This window comes from Tenrec ecaudatus, chromosome 13 (assembly GCF_050624435.1).
Source record: "Tenrec ecaudatus isolate mTenEca1 chromosome 13, mTenEca1.hap1, whole genome shotgun sequence".
In the NCBI taxonomy this organism is placed as follows: domain Eukaryota; kingdom Metazoa; phylum Chordata; class Mammalia; order Afrosoricida; family Tenrecidae; genus Tenrec; species Tenrec ecaudatus.
The window spans coordinates 35944466-35965780 of NC_134542.1; the positions used below are offsets into that span (position 1 = coordinate 35944466).

The 21315-nt window shown below is 37.7% G+C and overlaps 1 protein-coding gene across 4 annotated transcripts in view; it reads right to left on the reverse strand.

The window, feature by feature from the left end:
• NBEAL1 (neurobeachin like 1) overlaps positions 1 to 21315 on the reverse strand; it is a 175686-nt gene that overhangs the window by 116825 nt on the left and 37546 nt on the right. For 2 of the 4 annotated variants that reach the window (XM_075529601.1, XM_075529600.1), the window contains exons 5-11: positions 20295 to 20376; positions 19327 to 19454; positions 14154 to 14236; positions 8772 to 8857; positions 7510 to 7816; positions 5560 to 5666; positions 510 to 596 (exon numbers count right to left, since the gene is read on the reverse strand). In XM_075529601.1, the coding sequence (XP_075385716.1) occupies positions 510 to 596; positions 5560 to 5666; positions 7510 to 7816; positions 8772 to 8857; positions 14154 to 14236; positions 19327 to 19454; positions 20295 to 20376 (880 nt within the window). The remainder of the gene's footprint in view (positions 1 to 509; positions 597 to 5559; positions 5667 to 7509; positions 7817 to 8771; positions 8858 to 14153; positions 14237 to 19326; positions 19455 to 20294; positions 20377 to 21315) is intronic. The other 2 variants (XM_075529603.1, XM_075529602.1) reach the window with 1 other exon arrangement.

Sequence of the window (21315 nt, forward strand, 5' to 3'; positions counted from 1 at the left end):
TCATCTCCTTCAAACAAAAGAGAACATCCAGGCACCTATGTATACACAAGATGGAAGACATCTATGGCAACCATCAGCATTTCCGTATTTATCTTTTAGATCAGCAGCTCTCATCTTGTGAGTTGTGACCCCTTTGGGGCTCAAATGACCCTTTCACAGGGATCGCCTAAAACCATCTTTTTGATGGTCTTAGGAACCGAGACACCACTCCTCTATCCGTCTCCAGGTGGGTCCACCCACATGCAGATACGCCCACACATGAGGAACTGTATTAAAGGGTCACGAGATTTAGAGGGTTGAGAACCACTGTTTTAGATTAAAGAAAACTTTAATTTTCAAAATAATTGATGAGGATTCTCTACTTCCTATTCTGCCAAATTAATTCCAACTCATTTAAAATTGGATCGTGGTCTTGTGTTTTAATACACAAGGAAAAAGTACAGGAACAGTTATTGCCATGGACTGATTCTGGGACTTCAGCTGAAACAAGATGCAGGCTTTGCAGATACCTGGTCCTCATTCATTTCTGTCAGTAATTTGTTGGCAAGGTCTTTCTCGTTCTTGTCTGCCACCTTATTGTTAGCATTTAAAAATAGCTGTTAAAAACAGAGATAAGAATAATGGGAAAAGAACATTAAATTATTAACAACAGGTGGAGCTGATATGTACGTGGATTTCCATGTCTCTTGAAAAGAAATCCAGAGAGCCCCTTGTGAAGTATAACCACTCTCACAAATCAACAATTATTAGCTTTGAATTACAAACTAATAATTACTATGGTTAATAAATTAGTCTGATGAATATAGGTCTCTTAGAACTCAAACATACAGAAATAAGAAACAGAAGCAATAATTAGATAAGTTAGTATTCCTAAATTATTCAAGAACTGACAGATTGCCTCACAGAAAAGAAGGATGCTTGCTATTGAGACATACTAAAGAGTCTGTTTAAAAACAAAAAAACAGGTTCTGTAGTGAAGCAAATGTTTTTAAAAAGAACTTTAAAAGGTGGCTGGTTCTTTCTGAAAGTATGTCTCTAAGTCTCGTTAACAATAACCATAGGCTTTGACAAGTCAACGTTCATTGCCCCAATTTTGCTCACCACTCACTGTGTTACAAGACTGTAATAGGATTCTCCAAAGTCATCAATAGTTGAACTTTGTCTTTATAGTTTGTATTAAACTAATGGGCATCATTCTCAGATGGCATAGAGAATAAAAAGAAATCAAGTGTTCCAAATATACAAAACTCAAAATAAAAATGTAATTAAATGAGAGTAAAAGGGAGAACCACCTAACATTTATAAAAGAACTTACCAGGAGCGGTGGGGAAAAAGACAATGCTTTCTACTACCCTGAAGAGTCTTGGAAACCCCCCGGGGCAATCCTACCCTCTCCTATAGTATATGTCCTATAGCATACAGAGCCATGAGTTGGAAGCAACTTGATGGCAGTGAGTCTGGTCTTGGTATCATACGCATACTGTGAAGAACATTCCTCTGAGGAATTTATATTCGTATCCCTTTAGAAAGGAACAGAAATTTAATGAGTAGCTGAAATAAATTGGATAGAGATCTGGTACTATATGATTTTCAAGAGCATATATAAAGCTTAACACAGCAACAGATTAGTATGCATAATACAGACTTTAGAAGCACAGACTGTTTCCTAGCCACTAGTAACACGGTAGATTTTTGTTCTTTTTTCCCCTTCGCATTAAATTAAAATATCTATGGACTTAAAAAGCAACATTTACATAACTTTACCTCTTAAAATGGATTTTCTCTAGAATTTCCTATTATTTTGTTTGAAAACAAAATAAATTGTATCAAATAGTTAAAATTTTAAATGCCATGACTGTCAGCACACTCTCAGATCTAAATTATAAGAAATGTGGATGTGAGGGCGATCTGGCTGCGACATCTGTCATCCCACTGATCGCCAGGGTTGATTCGGCTGATCCGGCTGGCTAGGCAGGTGTCCCCTGCCTCCCTCACCACTCCATGTGCGTCCCTCCTGAAGCTGCGCGATAGAAGGAAGACCGTCCTTCGGTCAAGGGTATACGAGTAGCTGCGCTCCCCTGCTAGAACTGCCAAACAAGTCTCAAGAAATGTAGCTTATGCCTTAGTTTTCTAATGCTGCGAAAACAAAATACCACAAGCGGATGGCTTTGGCAAACAAATGCATTCTGTTACAGTCTAGGAGGCTGTAATTCTGAATCTAAGGGGACAGTTACAGGGCAGGGCTTTCTCTCTGTAGGCTCTGGAGGAAGGTTTAGTCTCCTTTCAACAACGGTGGCTCCATGTCTCCTGGGGCTCTACGGGTCTTGGTCTAGAAAATTCTCAGTGCAAGAACTCCACTCCAAATGACACATTTGCCCTGGGCTCTTCTTTGTCATGTTGAGCATAAAATACGTTGTGTCTCCTAACATATGAAGCACCAAATAGAATGTCAGGCATATAGTAAACCTTCATTCTAGGTGATAGAATTATAGGGTATTCTACTTATTATAACTGCAATGTGGTCAACTAATATTGCCCTTCTTGTCATGATCTCTTTTGTGAATGTGAAGTCTTGCCTCTGTGATTATAATCCCATTATAGTATGAGTTCTCTGTTACAGGATGAATACAGAGTCTGACTCAAGTCACTACCTTTTGTTTCCTTGGGGATATGGTCTGCTGAAAGACAAAAACCGTACCTCCATCACAGCCTTCCTTTTTTTGTGACCTTGGCTTTCTGACTGAGCATCAGTAGACCTGCTTTGACTTAATGGCATTTTGGATTCTGGCTCTAGGACCCTGCATTTGACTTGCCTCTGCCTAACCTGTGTGTTCTTGGAATCTGAGTTGCAGTCTATCACCTTTCCTGATTTCACCAGTTTCCACAGCCTTGTGAAGGAGGAGGGGGCCTTTGAACTTCTGGTTTAGGACTTAGTAGCACCCAAAACCATGTGAGTCATTTCCTTAAAGCAGTTGTTCTCAACCTGTGGGTCGCGACCCTTTGAGAGTCGAACAACCCTATTTCACGGGTTGCCCAATTCATAACAGTAGCAAAATTATAGTTATGAAATAGCAACAAAAATAATTTTATGATTGGAGGGGTCACCACAACATGAGGAACTCTATTAAAGGGTCGCAGCATTAGGAAGGTTAAGAACCACTGCCTTAAAGCTTCCTGACTTCTGTGATATAGTACCATAACCCAGGGCCAAGAGGGAATATGAGGGGGGTACCAAAAATACCAACAATAGAAAAAGCTCCTCTGGGCGTACTGTTCCCTGTAGGAGAGCATCCAGCAATCGCTGAGTTAGGGCACCCAGTGGCATTGCCTGGGGAGGTTCTCGCTGGTCACAATAAATTTTTTCATAAAAGCAGTTTAGCTCAAACTTCCCTTTTCGTGATGGCCAATTTAAGATAACAGTGTGTGGCTGTGAAATTTTGTTTCCTGCTCGAGAAAAATGACGCACATACTGTTGTGATGTTGAACACAGCTTACAAAGACAGTGCGTGTACAAGAGGTTCTCTCAGTTCAAAATCGTGAAATGTCAATTGATGCAAGACCTCTTTCTGGACTTCTGTGAACTTCCCGAAGGAATAAAAATATCAACAAAATGCTTGCACTTGTGCTTGAAGACAGACCATTGAAGAGATGGGGAAGTTATCTGGCCTATCTTGGAGCTTAGTTCAGCGAATTTTAATGGAAGATTTGGGAATCTACGGGGTGCTGTAAAATTTGTGCCTCGGGTTTTGATTGACCAGCAGAATGTCGACTGGAAACATGCCAAGCTTTGAAAGAACAGCTCCCAAGTGACCCAGACATGGTGCTATTCTATTCTTACAACCCCAAAAGCAAACATCAATCACACCAGTGGAAGATGCCATCCAAAAAAGCTCGTCAAGTGAAATCACAGATCAAAACGATGCTCACTTGTTTTGTGATGTGAAGGGGACAGTACATATGGAGTTTGTTCTACGTCAGACTGTTAATCAAGCTTTCTATTTAGAGGTTCGAAAAAGATTTCCTAACAGTATGTGACAAAAAGGGCCTGATTTGTGGCAGATGAGGATTGGTTTTGCTACCACAACAATGCACCTGTTCATACAGCCACCTCAGTGTGCCACTTTTTGGCAAAAAACCAGAATGCCTCTCTTGTCCTACACGCCTGACCTCCGTGCAACTTCTTTGTACTTCTATGACTGCAGAGGGATATAAAAGGATAGTGATTTGATGATGTAGAAGAGGCTAAGAAAAAAAATGAGAGAAGTGTTGTCAGCCAGCCACACAGATGAGTCTGAAAAATGTTTCCAAGAATGGAATCACATAATTGACAAATATTATTAAGTGTAATGGAGAGTACTTTGAAGGTGATAAAGTTGTTTTGTAAAATACTTCAATAAGCAGCTTTGGGAGGAAAAAAATCTGAGTGGAGATTAACTTAAGAGAAATGGAAGCAATATGACATCTGGGGAAAGTTTGATGTTTGGGACATCTTTAATCGCCACCTCCTTGGCAGTAGTGTGACATTAATCCTTGTAAAAGAAATTATTACATTACTATCTTTTTTCAAAATTTCGAATCTGAACATACTTCAAAAATCAGCATGTCCTCCCTTTTATTCTGCCCCTTAACTGAGAAGCATCTAGTGTAGCCTGAAAGCATTCTCAAAAACATCGTTGCCCTACATCTGGAATACGTGCATTGCACAGGAGCGCTTTAAACAGCTTATGGAATCAGGGAATAGAAACTACTGGAATTTCCCTCCATGCTTTTGAATGTTTTCTGTAATTATTATTTTTGGAGTGTAGAACTTCAAATGACAGTGTGTGGGTAAAAGTGAAAAACCTGATATTAATAAAAATATTTTAAAGTGAAAACAAAAAATCAGCATGTTCTTAAATTTTTCAGCTGTATTTTTTAAAGTACCCTTAATCAAACACTTTCTGCACTTTACTAAGGGTAAAAACATTCCAATAAAGTAATAAATGGTATTTAAAGCTTAGTGAAGTTGAAATTGCATCTTCAAAAGTGGTTTATTTTTTAAAGTTTCTATGACAAACAACTTTTAGGATGAGGTAAGAGTTGATAATTACTGATGGGCATTCATATAAAAGCTCTTGCAGAGGTACAGTAAGAAGAATGGAGTAATGACACTCTTTAAGGGAATGTCAGCTCACCCAACACCAGGTGAAAAACAGACTAAACACTGAGGGAAGCAAACGAGGAACATCTTGGTGTGTGCTGTCACACACAGCCAGCCAAGAGATCAGAAGTAACTAATGACTTCAAGAGGCTCAAGAATAACACTGAACAAGCAGAAAGCTAACCTGAAACGCAAAACAGTTCATTAATTTTACAAACTGAAATGTTCACAACAAAAATTTGTTTCCAGTTTAACGACATTTAAAAGTATTCAAGCAATTAGAAATCTAATACATGAGGTAAGATAAAACTTATATAAACATAAATTATATTTTAACATATTTATAATATGTTAAAAAATTAGAATCAAAGCATAAACAGTAGCTTAAAAATTAATGATAATAATAACAGAAAAATTACCTTGCAGTTCTGCAGCAGTCGTATGAGATGTTCAAAGCAATTACTGTTCAGAAAAATGGCCTGCAGAACAGGCCTATCCGTGCAATCTAGCATGGCTGTGATGGTATCTAAGAAAATGAAAATAAAATCACCTAGGTACAAAGTAAAATATTTGGGATCATACAAACATTTTCTCTAACCCTATTTTTAAGTTAGACTTCAGTTGACAAAACAGATGCAAACTAATAACAGGATAATGAGTAGCACGTAAGATCTGTATTTTTATGTGATGGGAAAGGTGAATAATTTTACACTAATTTATTATACTGAGCTTTCCATATATTAGGATTATATATTTCATAGGCATTTATTTAGTTGTCACTCCAGTATAGGCCTCAAGTTTAAACCAACTGTGGGGTCCAACTGTATATTAATTAGTAGTACCTGAATACAGTGGGCACTGTCTCATTTATGTACTAGAAAAACATACACAGTCATTATGAAAATAATGATTATGTTCATTAATCCATCTGTAACAATGCTTTCTTCGCTTTTGCCAACTGAAAGTGTTCCCCCACCTAGAAATCAAGAGATATCTGGAACAGGGAATACCATACTTGCTAACAAAAAATAAGCCTATTTAGTATATACTCAAACTTACATACAGACTTATAAACCATAGAAAATTATAAAACATAATGCAATTAAGAAATAAAAACTATTATGAATGGAATCCTATTTCCCTATAGAAACAAGATTATAGTAATCACGTGTCTAACCAAGAATTTGGTGTTCGGTATTTTTACAAATCACACACACACACACACACACACACACACACACACGTTTTATAAAGCCTCTAGAAACTGCATTAAAATTGGTTATATCTGGAAAGTAGACTATTTTCTTTCTACTTATCTAAATTTCCCAATTTAGCTGTCAGACATATTTTGAAGGAGTCTAGGGGATATAATGGTTTCTGAGACTATAAATCTTTAAAGGAGCACAGTGTCATCTTTCTCTCAGAACATCTGATATTGTTTAATCATTGTCCTTATGCTTAATTGCTAATCAGAAAGCTGGCAGGAACCCAGCAGTCCTTCTACAGGTGAAAAATAGTCCCTATATAGATTTATAGCCTTGAAAACCCTGTAAGACAGGTCCTTCTGTGTCCCTAAGAGAAACTACGAGTCAGAATCAACTTGATGGCAATGGTTTTGTCTTGGTTTTGAAACATATTTGTTTAATAAGGAATTATCAGTTAATATTATGTGTGTCTATCAACCTAATGGGAAAACTAATAAATTAGATATGCTGGGAGAATTTTAAGAGCAAAGACACATCTATAAAAGTGCAGCACAAAACCACCAATACCAAGAAAATGAAAGAAAAAGCAAGAGACACTCATTTAAAAGAGAGACAAAAAGGGTCCCCTGAGGAAAGGAGAAATGGGAGTGGTGGCTACTAGAGAAGTTATAGAGTCAAAACACATAACTAATTTTAATGTGCCTCTTGTCATAGGTTGTAAAGACATAAATGCCACTTTTTTCAAAGTGTACTACTTTTCCTAGAGTTCCAAAATGATAGTTGGCTTTGGTTTTATCAATTATGCTTTTAGTGATTTATATTTTCAGAAATGAATACAATGTTGGAAAGTGTTTTGTTATATGTACTATTTACCACAATAAAAAAGAACACAAAACACTAGAGCAGTTCAACTTTGTCATTGCTAAAACAACAATGAACTAATCGATGTTAATTATTTAAATATAAAATCGTCTATGTGCACCACCCCTTCCTGGCCAGAAGCTTATATATATATTTATATATATATATATTTATATATATATAAATCATGTGATGTTTGAATCAAACAGTATTCTATTAAATTGCCTTATATTTCAAAAAGAAGTGGAGTCTATGGAAGTAAAAACAAAAAGTGTCAGATAAAAGTCTTTATGCAATACTCACTCAGCATCTTGATTTGTAGCGCTATAAACCGACTTTCCCAGTGTCTGGACCTCTTTTGATTAGGTAAAGCTGAATGATCTGAATTTAGCAACTTAAAGTAGTTCTCCAGAATGGTGCTGGTTTCCACCTGACGTTGATCAGAGCTGCTAGTCAGAAGGATGTGCACCACTTCTGTAAGGCACTTCAGAGTTAGTTCTACCTTCCTACCCACTTCTTCAGGGTCTCCATCCTCCCAACAATCACAATCGGCCAAAACTCTCATAAGCACTTCCATGGTGGCTGGAGAAATCGCTTGCAAAGCATTCCTCTGAAACAGTAAGAGACAATAAAAACCAACCCTACCTGAAGTTCTGCATTTTTTTAAGATAAATAAACAGCGAGCTCAAGCCATTAGCACTTTAGTATTAACTACCACTTACCAAAACTAAACGCACTGCCGCCAACGACACAGAGCAACCCTTTAACAGAGCTTAAAACTGGCTTGTGGATTTGTCAGCTGGTCAATGTTTATGGGAGTACAAAGCTTCAGCTTTCTCTTGCAAAGTAGCTGGTGGTTTTGAACTACGAGTTTGCCGTTAACAGCGCAATGTGCAGATCCCAAATCTAACTGACATAATTGGTGGTGTCGTAGATTAAGCATGGGGTTGTTATCTGCAAGGTCAGTGGTTAAAACTAACCGGGTGCTTTGCGGGAGAAGGATTAGGCTACGTGTTCTCATAAAGACTTACAATCTCAGACACTACATGGAGCAGCTCTGCTCTATACTACGGGGAATTAATGCCATAGCAGTGGGCAGGGAGGTATGTGATTTTTTTTGTACATATATGGTTTCTCATTTACTTCTCATGATGACTACAAATGTTAATCCCGGCATGTGAAATTACAATTTTCTTTTAAATTAAAAAAGCTAAAGTATATGTAAATTTTTTCATTCAAAATCACACTAGAAATGAACATGGGATTCAAACCTCGATTTAGCTCCAAAGCTCCTTACATAACACAACACTGAACTGGCTTGAATGCCATAACAGAGGTAAAGAACGAACATGGGCGGCAGAGCCACAACCTGGAATTTAATGAGTTTCCAGTCAGAAGACTCTAATATGTCTATTCTATATGACGGACCACTCCTTCAATATTCAAGTTAGCTAAGCATTTGTGTACTGATTACAAATTCAACATGCAATCTCCATCTGTTACATGATTCTAATTTCAACACAGTGGGCTATTAATACCTATCATTTCATATCAACTTTCCTCACCTGCCCACCAGCGACAATGGCTCCAAAGAGATGCAACAGGCAACACTTCAGGCTTTCCTTGAGATGTTCGCTTTCCTGAAAACACTCTGTAAAAACAATAAGCAAATAAAGAATTCTCCCGCACAATGCAATTTATCTCCAAGGAATGCCTGACACGAAAACATGAAGATCTATTTGTGAAAAGGGAAAATGTATGTTAAAGTCAAAGGAGCTGTGCATGTTTTCACAGGCAGGGAAAAGAACTATCATCTTGGAGAGAGTATTTTAGGTACTTTATGTTTTCATGTTTTGATAATACGCCATGTTATTTTAGTGCCCCTTGACCCTTAGCAAGCAGACATCAGAAGTGAGTATTTTGCCCAGGGTCAGTTGAGAGCTAGGACAAAGCCTACATGTATTTTTACTACAGCTGCTGCCTCTGAGCTCTCTTACGATGATAACCCAGAATTTGAGAAACGCATTTCCTAGTTTCTCGAGAGTCAATATATTCTAAAATTTTAATGCCAACCTTTTTGTTTGTTTCCCAAACTGCCATTTCTTTTTTGTAAAAAGCATTGTATTGGAGGCTCTTAGAGCTCTTATAGCAACCCATATATCCATTGTGTCATGCACACTTGTACGTGTTGCCCTCAACCTTTTCCCTTTATTTTGGTATCATTTTCCTGGGGACCCGTACAGCTCTTATCATAGCCCATATGTATGTCCGTTGTGTCAAGCACATTTGTACATCCTTTTCAAAACATTTTCTTTCGACTTGAGTCCTTGGTATCAGCTCCTCATTTTTCCCCTCCCTGCCCCCACCCTCTCACCCTCATGGACACTTGATGAATTATAAATTATTATAATTTTCATATCTTACACCGTCCCGCTGTCTCCCTTCACCCATGTTTCTGTTGCCAATCTTTTTAAAAACATTATAGGTTTTTAGTACTTTTAGTAAATTATTCATGAAAAAAAATTTTGTACAGCATCAAAGGTCTGACAAGGAAAATTTTCCTTCCGACATATTCTCCAATCTGCCAGGGTTCCAGCTATTGTGTAAAACAAGGAAAATTAAAACTATAAAAACTCTCCTGCATCATTTTTTTATTTTGGTTTTTGTTTTTAATCACATCTTAAGATAGACATCTGTCATTTTCATTACTGACAACATACCTCTAAGACATCAATGAGGGGAAGTGCGGAGTGGAGACCCAAAGCCCATTTGTAGATAGTTGGACATCCCCTTACAGAAGGGTCACAATGAAGGGACAAACCAGTCAGGGTGCAGCATACCACTGATGAAACATACAACTTTTCTCTAACTCTTTAATGCTTCAGGACTCCCCCCCACTATCATGACTCCAATTCTACCTCACAAATCCAGCTAGACCAGAGTATGTACAGATAAGAGCTGCAAACACCGGGAATCCAGGACAGATAAACCCCTCAGGGCCAATTATGAGAGTACCAATACCAGGAGGGGACGGGGAAGTGGAGGGGGGGGGGAGGGAGCAATCACTATGATCTACATAACTGCTTCCCAGGCAGATGGCTTACAGAAAAGTGGGTAAAGGGAAACAGTGGATCAGTATAAGACATGAAAAAAAAGGATAAATTATCAAAGGTGCATGCAGGTGGGAGAGTAGTGAAGGCAGGAAAATGAGCTCGTACCAAGATCTCAAGTAGAAAGAAAATATTTTGAAAATGATGAAGGCTAAAAAAAGAAAATGATGGCAACATAGGTACCAATGTGAGTGACATATGGATGGATGGATGTATGGATTGTGATAATAGCTATACGAGCCCCCAGTAAAATGATTTAAAAAGAACTGAGACATCTAAATGTTAGTATTGGTGAATAATACTGAATATACCACAGACTGCCAGAACAACACACAAATCTGCCTGGGAAAAAGTACAGGCAGAATGTTCCTTTAAAATGAGGATGGCAAGACTGTGTCTCGAGTATTTTGAACATGTTATCAAGAAAGCAATCCTAACCAATCGCAATGACACAAACCCCATCAGGCGGAAGAACAACGGAAAACCATGGACAAGGGAGACAAACTACGTGGCCAACAGCCCCTCCGCCAAGGACGGCACAGAAGCTGCAGCTCGGGGAGAGGGACATGTCTGATTAGAGCACATGGGTGCAAATGAATGGGAAGAGAGAGTGGAGCACATCCTGGCCCAGTAGGCCTGGAGGACAATATCCCCGCTCAGAGCAGCCAATGCACAAAGTGGACCATATGGCTGATCCCACTATGAGACAAGACATCGCTCACTGACCCATAGGCCTATGGGGGACACTAGAGACTCAATGTCAGGATTAGCCTGGTCTGACCCCACCACACAGAGGCAAAACACTAAGGGCCTGCGACAAAGCGGGGGTGGTGGGGGCGGGGGCAGAACAGGGAGCTCCAAAGCATCCCATCAGATTCGACTGGAGGGCACGCCAACAGGTCAGCAAACAGACCTTCATCTATTTACGGTTTTTCTTTAATTTTTAAAAGAACATTTATTTATTTATTTATTTATTTTTGGTCATTGGGCTTTGTTGTCGTGTTCTCTTTCGTCACTTTGTCTTGCTATCCCTTGCTTTTTTTGCATATTATACTCTCTGCAGGTCTATCTATATAAGATAAGCTAGATGAACAGTCTGCAGAAGAAAACAACGGGACAGAAGGTTCGGGGGGACATGGGAGAGGGGAAGGTGGGGGAAAGGAGGTGGTGTTGACTAACCCAGGGACAAGGGAACAACAAGGGATCCAAATTAGTGGCAAGGAGGGAGAGGCCTGGCAGGGATTCATTAAGGGCAATGTAACCGAGAGATAGTGGGACAAGAGATGTAACCGAGCATGGTGGTGGGACAAGAGAAAAGTAAAAGGAAACAGAGGAAAGACCTAGGAGGCAAAGGGCATTTAGAGAGGTGTAAATAAGGAAATGTACGTATGGAAATAGATTTATACAGAATGATGGGGAAAGAGATCTACGTGTATACATTTATAGGTTTAGTATTAAGGCAGAAGATGGACATTGGACCTCCACTCAACTACTTACTCAATGCAAGAACACTTTGTTCTATTAAATTGGCATTCCATGATGCACACCTTCCCAACATGATCGCTGAAGACAAATGTGTACATAAGCAAATGTGGTGAAGAAAACTGATGGTCCCCGGCTACCAAAAGATATAGTGTCTGGGGTCTTAAAGGCTTTCAGGTAAACAAGCAGCCATCTAGCTCAGAAGCAACAAAGCCCACATGGAAGAAGCACAGCAGCCTGTCTGACCACGAGATGTCAAAGGGATCAGGTATCAGGCACCAAAGAACAAAAAAATCATGCCATTGTAAATGAGGGGAAGTGCAGAGTGAAGACCCAAAACCCATCTGTAGGTTACGGGAGACACCCTTACAGAAGGGTCTTGGGAGGAAATGAGCCATTCAGCTTACAGTGTAGCAACAATGAAACATACAACTTTCCTCTGATTCTTAAACACTTCCTACACCCCACTACCATGATCCCAATTCTACATTACATATTTGGCTAAACCAGAGGATTTACGCTGGTACAAATAGGAACTGGAAACACAGGGAATACAGGGCATATGATGATCCCTTCAGGACCAGTGGTGAGAGTGGTGATTCCAGAGGTTAGAGGGAGGGTGGGGTGGAAACAGGGAACTGATTATAAGGATCTACACATAACCTTCTTCCTGGGGGACAGCCAGCAGAAAATTGGGTGAAGGGAGACGTGACAGTGTAAGACATGACAAAATCATAATCATTTATAAATTATCAAGGGTTCGAGGGTGAGAAGGAGAAACAATGATCAGCTGATACCAAGGGCTCAAGTAGAAAGAAAATGTTTTCAGAATGACGGTGGCAACAGATGTAAAAATGTGCTTGACACAATGGATGGATGTATGGATTGTGATGAGTTGTAGGAGCTCCCAATAAAATTTTAAAAAGGAAAGTAAATGTCTAGAAAAGAATGATGACAATATATATACAAAAGTGTCTGACATAATCGATGTATAGATTTTAATAAGAGTTGTAGGAGCCCCAATAAAATGATCTTTTAATAAAAAAAAAAAGAAAGTAGTCCTTGGGGAAAAAAATCACAGTTGGTCAAATAGAGGTCAACAAAACAGATGGCAACCCTAGCAACAACAGGTTGAAGCATCGCAATTAGGAAGATGGGCGACTGGGCGTTCTTCTCCACTGTTCTTTGGGTCACTCGTTAGGAGTTAGGCCTGACTTGACAGCACCCCACCACCAAGGCCATGTTTATAAATCGGAAGTTTCAATATTCCTAACACAGCTATTCTCCTGAAATGGTCCAATGGATTCAATGCAATACCAATCAAAATCTCAGCAGTCTCTTATAAATACTGTAAAACATAGTCTAAAATATATACTGAAACGCAAAGATTCTAAAATAGTAAACTCAAATATGAATTCCTGTGGTGAACTGAAATTACTTATTAAGGCTCTTCTACCCATAGTCTTTGTAAGTTCCAACATACGTCTGAGTGGAAGCATGCAAATAAGGAACAGAGGCCTCTCAAATGGCAACTGGTCAGTTTGCCCTTCCAGCGGGTATAAAGTGAGCCCTCTCAGAAGCAGGAAAAAAGAATTCTAAAACCATCAAGAAAGTAGAGCCAGAAGTGGAACATGAAGAAGTGGTCAAAGCAGCAGATACAGCAGCAGGCTTTCCACCCGACAGAAATCACCAAGTTGAGTGTCATTGGACAGGGAGGCTGGCTTACAGAGTGCGAAGGCCTTTGGGCACTAAAGAAACTGTGCCAAAACAAGGCAGAACTCAATGAACCACATTAGAGGCCAAGGACCATAGAGAACTGTGCTTGCCAGCATGGCTGAAAAGACACTGCAGGCAGAAATACTGTATCCTTAATTTTTCTAATATTGATTTGTAACCTGTTGACTTCACTAATAAAATATGGAAATGTTTTTATTCTTTAATACAAGTAGGGCCATCTAGGTCATACTAACTTTAATTTTCATTTTAAAAAATCTTAAGTTCAAAAATAAACTATTTTCATTAGAATACTGTTTTGAAGAAAGAAAATGTTTTGAAACAGACTGTGGTAGCAATTGTACAATACTGTTTTATGTGATTGATGGAATGTTATAATATATGTAAGAGCTCCCAATAAAATATTTTTTTTTAAAAAGAATACTGTTTTGTTTTTTTACTCAGCTCTTCTTAAAAGTAATAGAACCAAAAATAGTAATCTCAGTCAAAATGTATCAAATATACTAGTAAGAGATTCTAATAATTTTTCTTAGTTCACAAAGCTAAATCAGGATGAGTATCAGAGTAAAAATGTGAGAAAAAGGTCAAAATCAAACTAGAAGATCTAGGAGTGTTACTTACGATAAAAGAAAGGGACGAATTCCACTGTGAGAGAAGCTGGTTTATATTTCTGTCTGCTCTTTTCCACAGTACTAAGGATCCGTCTATCATCAAAAACAGTAACAAAATTATAACATGTACATACAGAAATTGCTCAATTACAAACACAATTACAAAATAATTTAATGATTTGTGTACAGAACTTATTTCCATGACTGGCATAAACTTAAAGTTATGCCAGTAATTAAAGGCTCACCAATTACAGAACTTTTACATTAAGAAGGCCAACATAGAAGTCAGGTTAAATCTTCTAACTAGAAACTTTAAAAGAAAACTGACCTTAAATTTCCCAATTAGTAAAAGCCCATGTTCAGTAGTATTCTATTTTGATAGCTAAGGCTTATTACTTGAGTGCAAGTGAAATTCATCAGAAATCAAGGTACTCCTGCTACTTTCTGTAGATAAATCCAGACCCATTTTTTTCTTTCATCTTAAGGATACAGATCTAGTATGGGCTAGAACTTCTTATATTTTTTAATGGCAATGTCAATAGTTTTGAAAAATATATTATTTCTAGATCTTGATAAGGGCAACATCATTTTTATGTTTTCATCAAGAATACATTAATTTACATGAAATGCCTCTCTTAGATGGGAATGCTGGCATGGTGAGTGGGGAATAAAGGCTATTATTAAAATGATGCTTCCAATAGAGGGTTGGCAGAAATTTTTTCCTGTTTTCCTAAGTCACAGTATTTTTTTTTTCATGCCTTGGCAAAACTCTTTGATAGTTTTAGAACAAAGGCAACAAAAATGGGAAAAAATATCTCAATGAAAGCCACATAGAAATTCTGTAGATAGAGACATGATCTACTGACAAAGCATTGATTTCAGATACCTTCTTCTTAACAATCCTAAGTTTACTTTCTGAAATTGTTTCTTATCATTTTAAAGCTGGAGGGAAAAAACCTACTGACATATAATAAGGCAAATAGGACAAGAGTTGATCACTAGATTCATACTCAGCAAAACTCCAATTGAATACCACATGTCACTGCTTTCCAAGTCAATGGCTACTTTTAATGGGTAGGGCATGAGAATGGTCATATCCCCCCTCTATATTCATTTATTTGCTTTCACGAGAAAGGCCCGGTGATCTGCGGGCACCAAAAACCCTATGGAGCACTTCTTACTCTGATCCGAATGGGGTCACCACGACTCAGAATCAGCATGATGGCACTGGCTTCAGTATTTTACTGATTTTCAAGCATAGTAAACTATAACAACATGTAATCCTTCTAATAAATTATGATCATTATCATGACAATAGAAAAAATTAGGATCTGTTTTTTGGCTTGTTTTAGGGTTGGTTTTTTTTGTTTGTTTGTTTTTCAGATTTTCCCAATGCATTGTTTAGTTTCTTTTTAAAAAAAATCATTTTATTGGGGCTCATACAGCTATTATCACAATCCATACATAAATCCATTGTGTCAAGCACATTTGTACATTTGTTGCCATCATCATTTTCAAAACATTTTCTTTCTACTTGAGTCCTTGGTATCAGCTCTTTTTTTTTCCCCCAGGACCTGTTTTTATGACAATAAATTCACTACAATTTTGAATAAAAACCTCAGTCATGTGTTAGAAAAATTCATCTTATAAGGTTTAAAAAAATATTTAGTGGGGAATAAAATTATTCCAAAAAGGCCTAGTGGTGCAGTGATTAAGTATTAAGTTACTAACTGAAAGGTCAATAGGTTAAGCCCATCTGAAGAAAAGGCCTCGCAATCTACTCCCAGAGAGATTACAGTCAACAAGTCAAAATTGACTCAATGGCATATAATAAAAGGAACTTCTGTATGATATTGGTTACCAGCTGCCATGTGTCATCATGAACTAGATAACAACAAAAAAATACATAGGACTGTACAACACAGAAAGTGCATCTTAACCAGCTTCTGAAAAAAAATAAAGTGCATCTTAATATAAACCGTAGACTTTAATCAATAATACATCAGTGCCGTACAACAATGACTACAACAAATGTACCACAAGAATACACAATGTGGAACAGTGTGAATTGGAGAGGACAGGCATTTTGGAACTCTACTTTCTGCACAATTTTTTTTGTAAACCATTACTACTGTAAAAAATGCAAATGAAAAATCCATTTAGATTTCTCCAGATTATTTCTTTTGTGTAATTATGATGACAGTATTATCTAACTGATGATTCTATCTCACAAACACCCTGAGATATGGATGACAATAAACATCCTCATCTCATTAGCATCTGGAAAATGCACCTTCTCAATCTGTGATTAATAATTCTTTTAGATTGATTTGTGTCTCTCAAAATGTATTGTAAATGTTACTCCTAAACCTGGGTTGAGGCAGCCTGTTAGCATGGTGACTTAAATGGTAACCAAAAGGTCACTAGTTTGAATCTACCAGAGGATACGTGGAAAAAGATGTGGCAGTGTGGGTCCATAAGACTTACGGCCTTGGAGAGTCTGTGCGGCAGTACTGCTCTGCCCTTAGGGTCAATAGGCGTCAAAACTGACTGGATGACAATGGGTTTTTGGTATACCTGTGGTTATAATCCATTTGAGAATGAATTTTTCTTTGTTATGTTAATGAGAATGTGTTTGTATGGGGTGTATCAAATCAAAATCTTTTTTAATATCAAAAAAATAATTAAAACCAGGAGCAAAAAGCAGAGTTGAAGGAGATAAATGCCCCACCACATGAAGATCATCCAAGAACCAAACCAATAAAAAATAAATACCATTAAGCCACCTACATGATATTTCTATCATAGCAACATTAGCTAGCCAAGACAACGATTTCCTCTCAAGTCTGTGTATTATACGTCGCATACATTGTTGCTGTTAGGTACCTTTGGGTCAGCTCTAACTTGGAACTACCCTACGTACAACAGAATGATACATTTCCCAGTCCTGTGCCATCTTCACAATCATTTCTATGTTTGAGCTCACTGCTGCTGCCACTGTGTCAACTCATTTCATTGAGGGTCTTCCTCTTTTATATTGTCCCTTTACTTTACCAAGCACCGTGTCCTCCTATAAACATAGTTTTCATTAGAGTTGTGATAAAGAAGGCTATCTTTTTAAAAGTGCGGACTAATATATTAAATAATAAGTCATAACTAATATGGCTGCTAGGTTAAATTAATAAGGCTAAAAATGAACTTGCATAGAGTATTGTTCTAATATCATTATTTTCTGATGATTCAGGGCCAAGCACTTACAGCTTAATGAAGGTCAATAAGCATCAATTAGGTTGCTGAGAGACCTGCAAAGCCAATGTTCTTCATCTCATTTTCTAAGTTCACAGTAAGTCAATTCCAACTCAAAGCTACCCTGTGGGGTGGAGTAAACTGACTAAACCATAGGGTTTCCAGGGCGGAGTCTTTGCAGAAGCCGACCGCCCATCTTTTCTGCCAGAGGGGTTGGTGGGTTAAATCAATGATCTTCTCTTTAGTAGCCAGGCCCTTGAACCTTGGCACCATGAGAACCCTTAGTTTCTTTAATCTGGTGAATTTCCACAATCTTTTAGTTTGTATCTGTTATTTGTTTTTAAATCGTACCCCCTCCTCTATTAGCACATTCTTCATTAGTCCTACCTGAACAACTGTATCCTGAACATTTCCACCAAAATTGTAACCTGCAAACTTTCACAATAAACTCCAGATCATAAGCATTGTCTATAAGGTCTATGTGGACACTGAAAACAATTATGAAAACGGCTAATGCTGTGGAAGACAGAGCACTGTATCAAAAACAACATGAACGTATAAAAAACGCTTGTGTATTAAAAAGCAGGAAGCTATCATCTTTATGTCTTAGCTACCTAGTGCTGCTATAAACGAAATACCACAAGTAAATGGCTTTAATACACAAATTTCTTCTCTCAATGCTTTGAAGGCTAGAAGTCCTAATCCACAGTGCCAGCTCTAGAGAAAGGCTTTCTGTGCCAACTCACAACGGAGGAGGACGGTCTGCCTTGTTCGGCATCTGTGGGAGCAGCATTCTTTGGGGATCTCTAGATGTCTTGGCATCATTCTTCTCTGGGTTTAGGAGCTCTGCATACAGGGACTGTGAGCACCACGCTCAGCTCTTCTTTCTTAGTAGTACGGAAGTCTCTCTGCTCGCATTTTGCTCCTTTTATGTCTTGTAAGATAATAGGTAATGCGGGCCACATTTCAGGAAGATTCCCCTTATATCAGATCGGGACTGTGACTTGACCTGGCGTTGATCTAGGGTCCAGCACGGAAGCGCTATTGCTCACAGAGAAAGCCGTATTTCTTTGTTTACAAAGCTTGCTCCGCCCCTCATCCAGCAGGCAGAGTGATGTCAGCCCCATGCACGCTAGAGCCCAGCCCAGTAGCACCCATGACCCAACCAGAAAGAAGCCAGGACTAATGATGTCTACAAGATTGATAGATACCCTGGAATTTCCTTTGTTCCCTCTGGCCTCTCTCCTATCCGCTTGCTGAAAAGCCTTCAGCTCTCTAATGCTTCTCCCCTCAGGATCCCTTTCTGCTCTTTCTCCCACAAAACTAGACTTGGCTGCAGCCAGGGTCATTAACTCTTTCCTTGCCGAGCCCCACTGCAGTTTGCTAGTGGGTTTGCATTAAAACCTGTTTCTCTCTTCTGCAGCTGCGGCTCTTGGGGTCTCCATACCTTTTAAGTTAGCTACATTCTTTGGCTTTAGACAAAGGACCAGTTCTAATCTTTCTCTATGTGGCTATCATAAATTCCTTTCACCTCATGTGCTTTGATCTCCCATTCCCTATAAATCTCATTTCCCTGTATAAATCTATTAATTAAAAGTCTCACTCTGTCTCTTGTTGCTGAAAATTCTTACAGTTGAATCCTACACATTAGCACAGGGCTCAAGGCTGATCAAGCCAAATCACATCTTGGGAACAATGACATCATGATCTACTTGCCAAACCACTGAGAGCACAGCCCAGCCAAGCTGACAAGTATTTGAGGGGAACATAATTCAATCCATAGCATTTTAATAGCTAGGGTACTTATTACTATTTTTATAATTTCTACTTCTTAAACTTGGCCCTTAATGTATCTTTCCAATTGTTTTCATAGAAAATGAGAGCTGCACATATTAACAGTCACATTTTGAATGAATATTGTGATTTATTAAACATACCCTGAAATTCTATGTCTCCAGTTCCGATAGGGATCATATAAACTTTCACAAAATGCCAATGCATGGATTACAAATTCTTCAATTGCTGTCTGATCTGCCATTTCCTTTTCTTTTTTTTTGCTTTTTAACTGAGAATAAATTAAAAAATATAATTTTACTTACTTAAAAATATTAAACCACATAACATGTTTACCATTCTTATGCACACATTAAACCACTACTACTTAATTTTTAAAAATCACTCTTATTAACATAAGCCTAACATCTCCTTAGAATCCAAGCAGTCAGTAATGCATATGAGCTATTTGCTTTTTGAAATTAAAGTTCCCTCTTTAGACGTATGTTGTATCTCTTCAGTGTTATTCAAAGTTTTTGAAAGGACTAGCAAGAGCATAGTAGCTTGTCTTACTCAAAGCAGCAAGTCAACTACTTTGCTTTTATGCCTAAAAGCGCCAGCACTTTCCTTAGCATAATAGAACAATTACAAATTTTAAATATTTCCCAGAAAAGACTTGAAATAGTAATCAATCTTTGTTTTCAAAAACAGGTATATATGACAAATGAATCAATGCATATGATGAGAAATTATATAAATTTTAAAACACTAATATACCATAAAATATTAACAAAAATAAAACATTTATAAACTTAAAAATTTTATTTCACATTTAGAAAAATAAAACATTTATAAATATAAAACTTAAAATTTTTATGACACCATTCACATTTAGATAATATGTATAATATGTCTGCAATAGCAGGGTGTTTCAAAAAAGGTTGTCAAAAAATAGGCAATTTCACAAATTTTTGGAAGCCCTCTCATACAGTACCCCACAATTTACATTATTTTAATAACCACAGAGAACACTTAAGTTCATTAACTGTACATTAACTAGACCTGAAAAAGACCCATTAAGACCTAGTTGCTCAAAGTAAAACAACCAAAAGGAGTATTGGTTTAAACCTACTTGTTGAATATAGAGTGTTGTCATGGTGATAACATGATTGATATATGAGCAAGTTCCAATTTCTTCCACATTAGATAGATTTCTATAACAAAAAAGAGTAGTTGTATAGTTATTACATATGAATGGTGAGACACATATATATCCATGTAGTCATATTTAATTGTAAGGATACCCACTGGCAAGCAAAATGCAAATGATAATTTGTGTAAATCAATATGATTCCATAATTGTTACATTAAGAACGTGAAATAACAAATAAAATGAAATATATCAGACTCTTATTAACACCTATTTCTTAAAGGAAAACTAGAAAAATTCAGAGATGAATTATATTCTTCTATAATGGCATTTTTTTCAGCAAGGCTTTTTGTTTTTCCAATCCTGTGCAGGATCTTAGTATTTTACAGAGCATTGCCACCATCCCACATGTCTAATTTTGTACCTTTTGCTTTTGGAAATTCATGTTTCCTCTTTAGACTTATGTTGTACCCCTTTAATGATATTCAAAGTTTTTGAAAGGACTGGCATTTTCCATACTGCAAAGGGCATACTAGCTTGTCTTACTCAAAGCAGCAAGTCAATTATTTTGCTTTTATACCTAAAAGCACCAGCACTTTCCTTAGCACAATACTAGAACATTCCATTAATTTTCTGTTGTGAAACTGTCACCTTGAAAAATACTTTAAATCTTATATATGAGGATGGGAAAATAGGTCTATGTGCATATATTTATAGGTTTAGTATTACGTTAGGAGAAGGACATTGGGCCTCCACTCAAGTAGTTCCTCAATGCAAGAATATTTGCTTCTATTAAATTGGCATTCTATGACGCTCAACTTCCCAACACAATCTCTGAAGGCAAATGGGTGCATAAGCAAATGCGGTGAAGAAAGCTGATGGTTCCCAGCGAACAAAAGATATAGCATCTGGAGTCTTAAACGCTTGAAGGTAAACGAGCAGCCATCTAGCTGAGAAGCAACAAAGCCCACATGGAAGCAGCACACCAGTCTATGTGATCAGG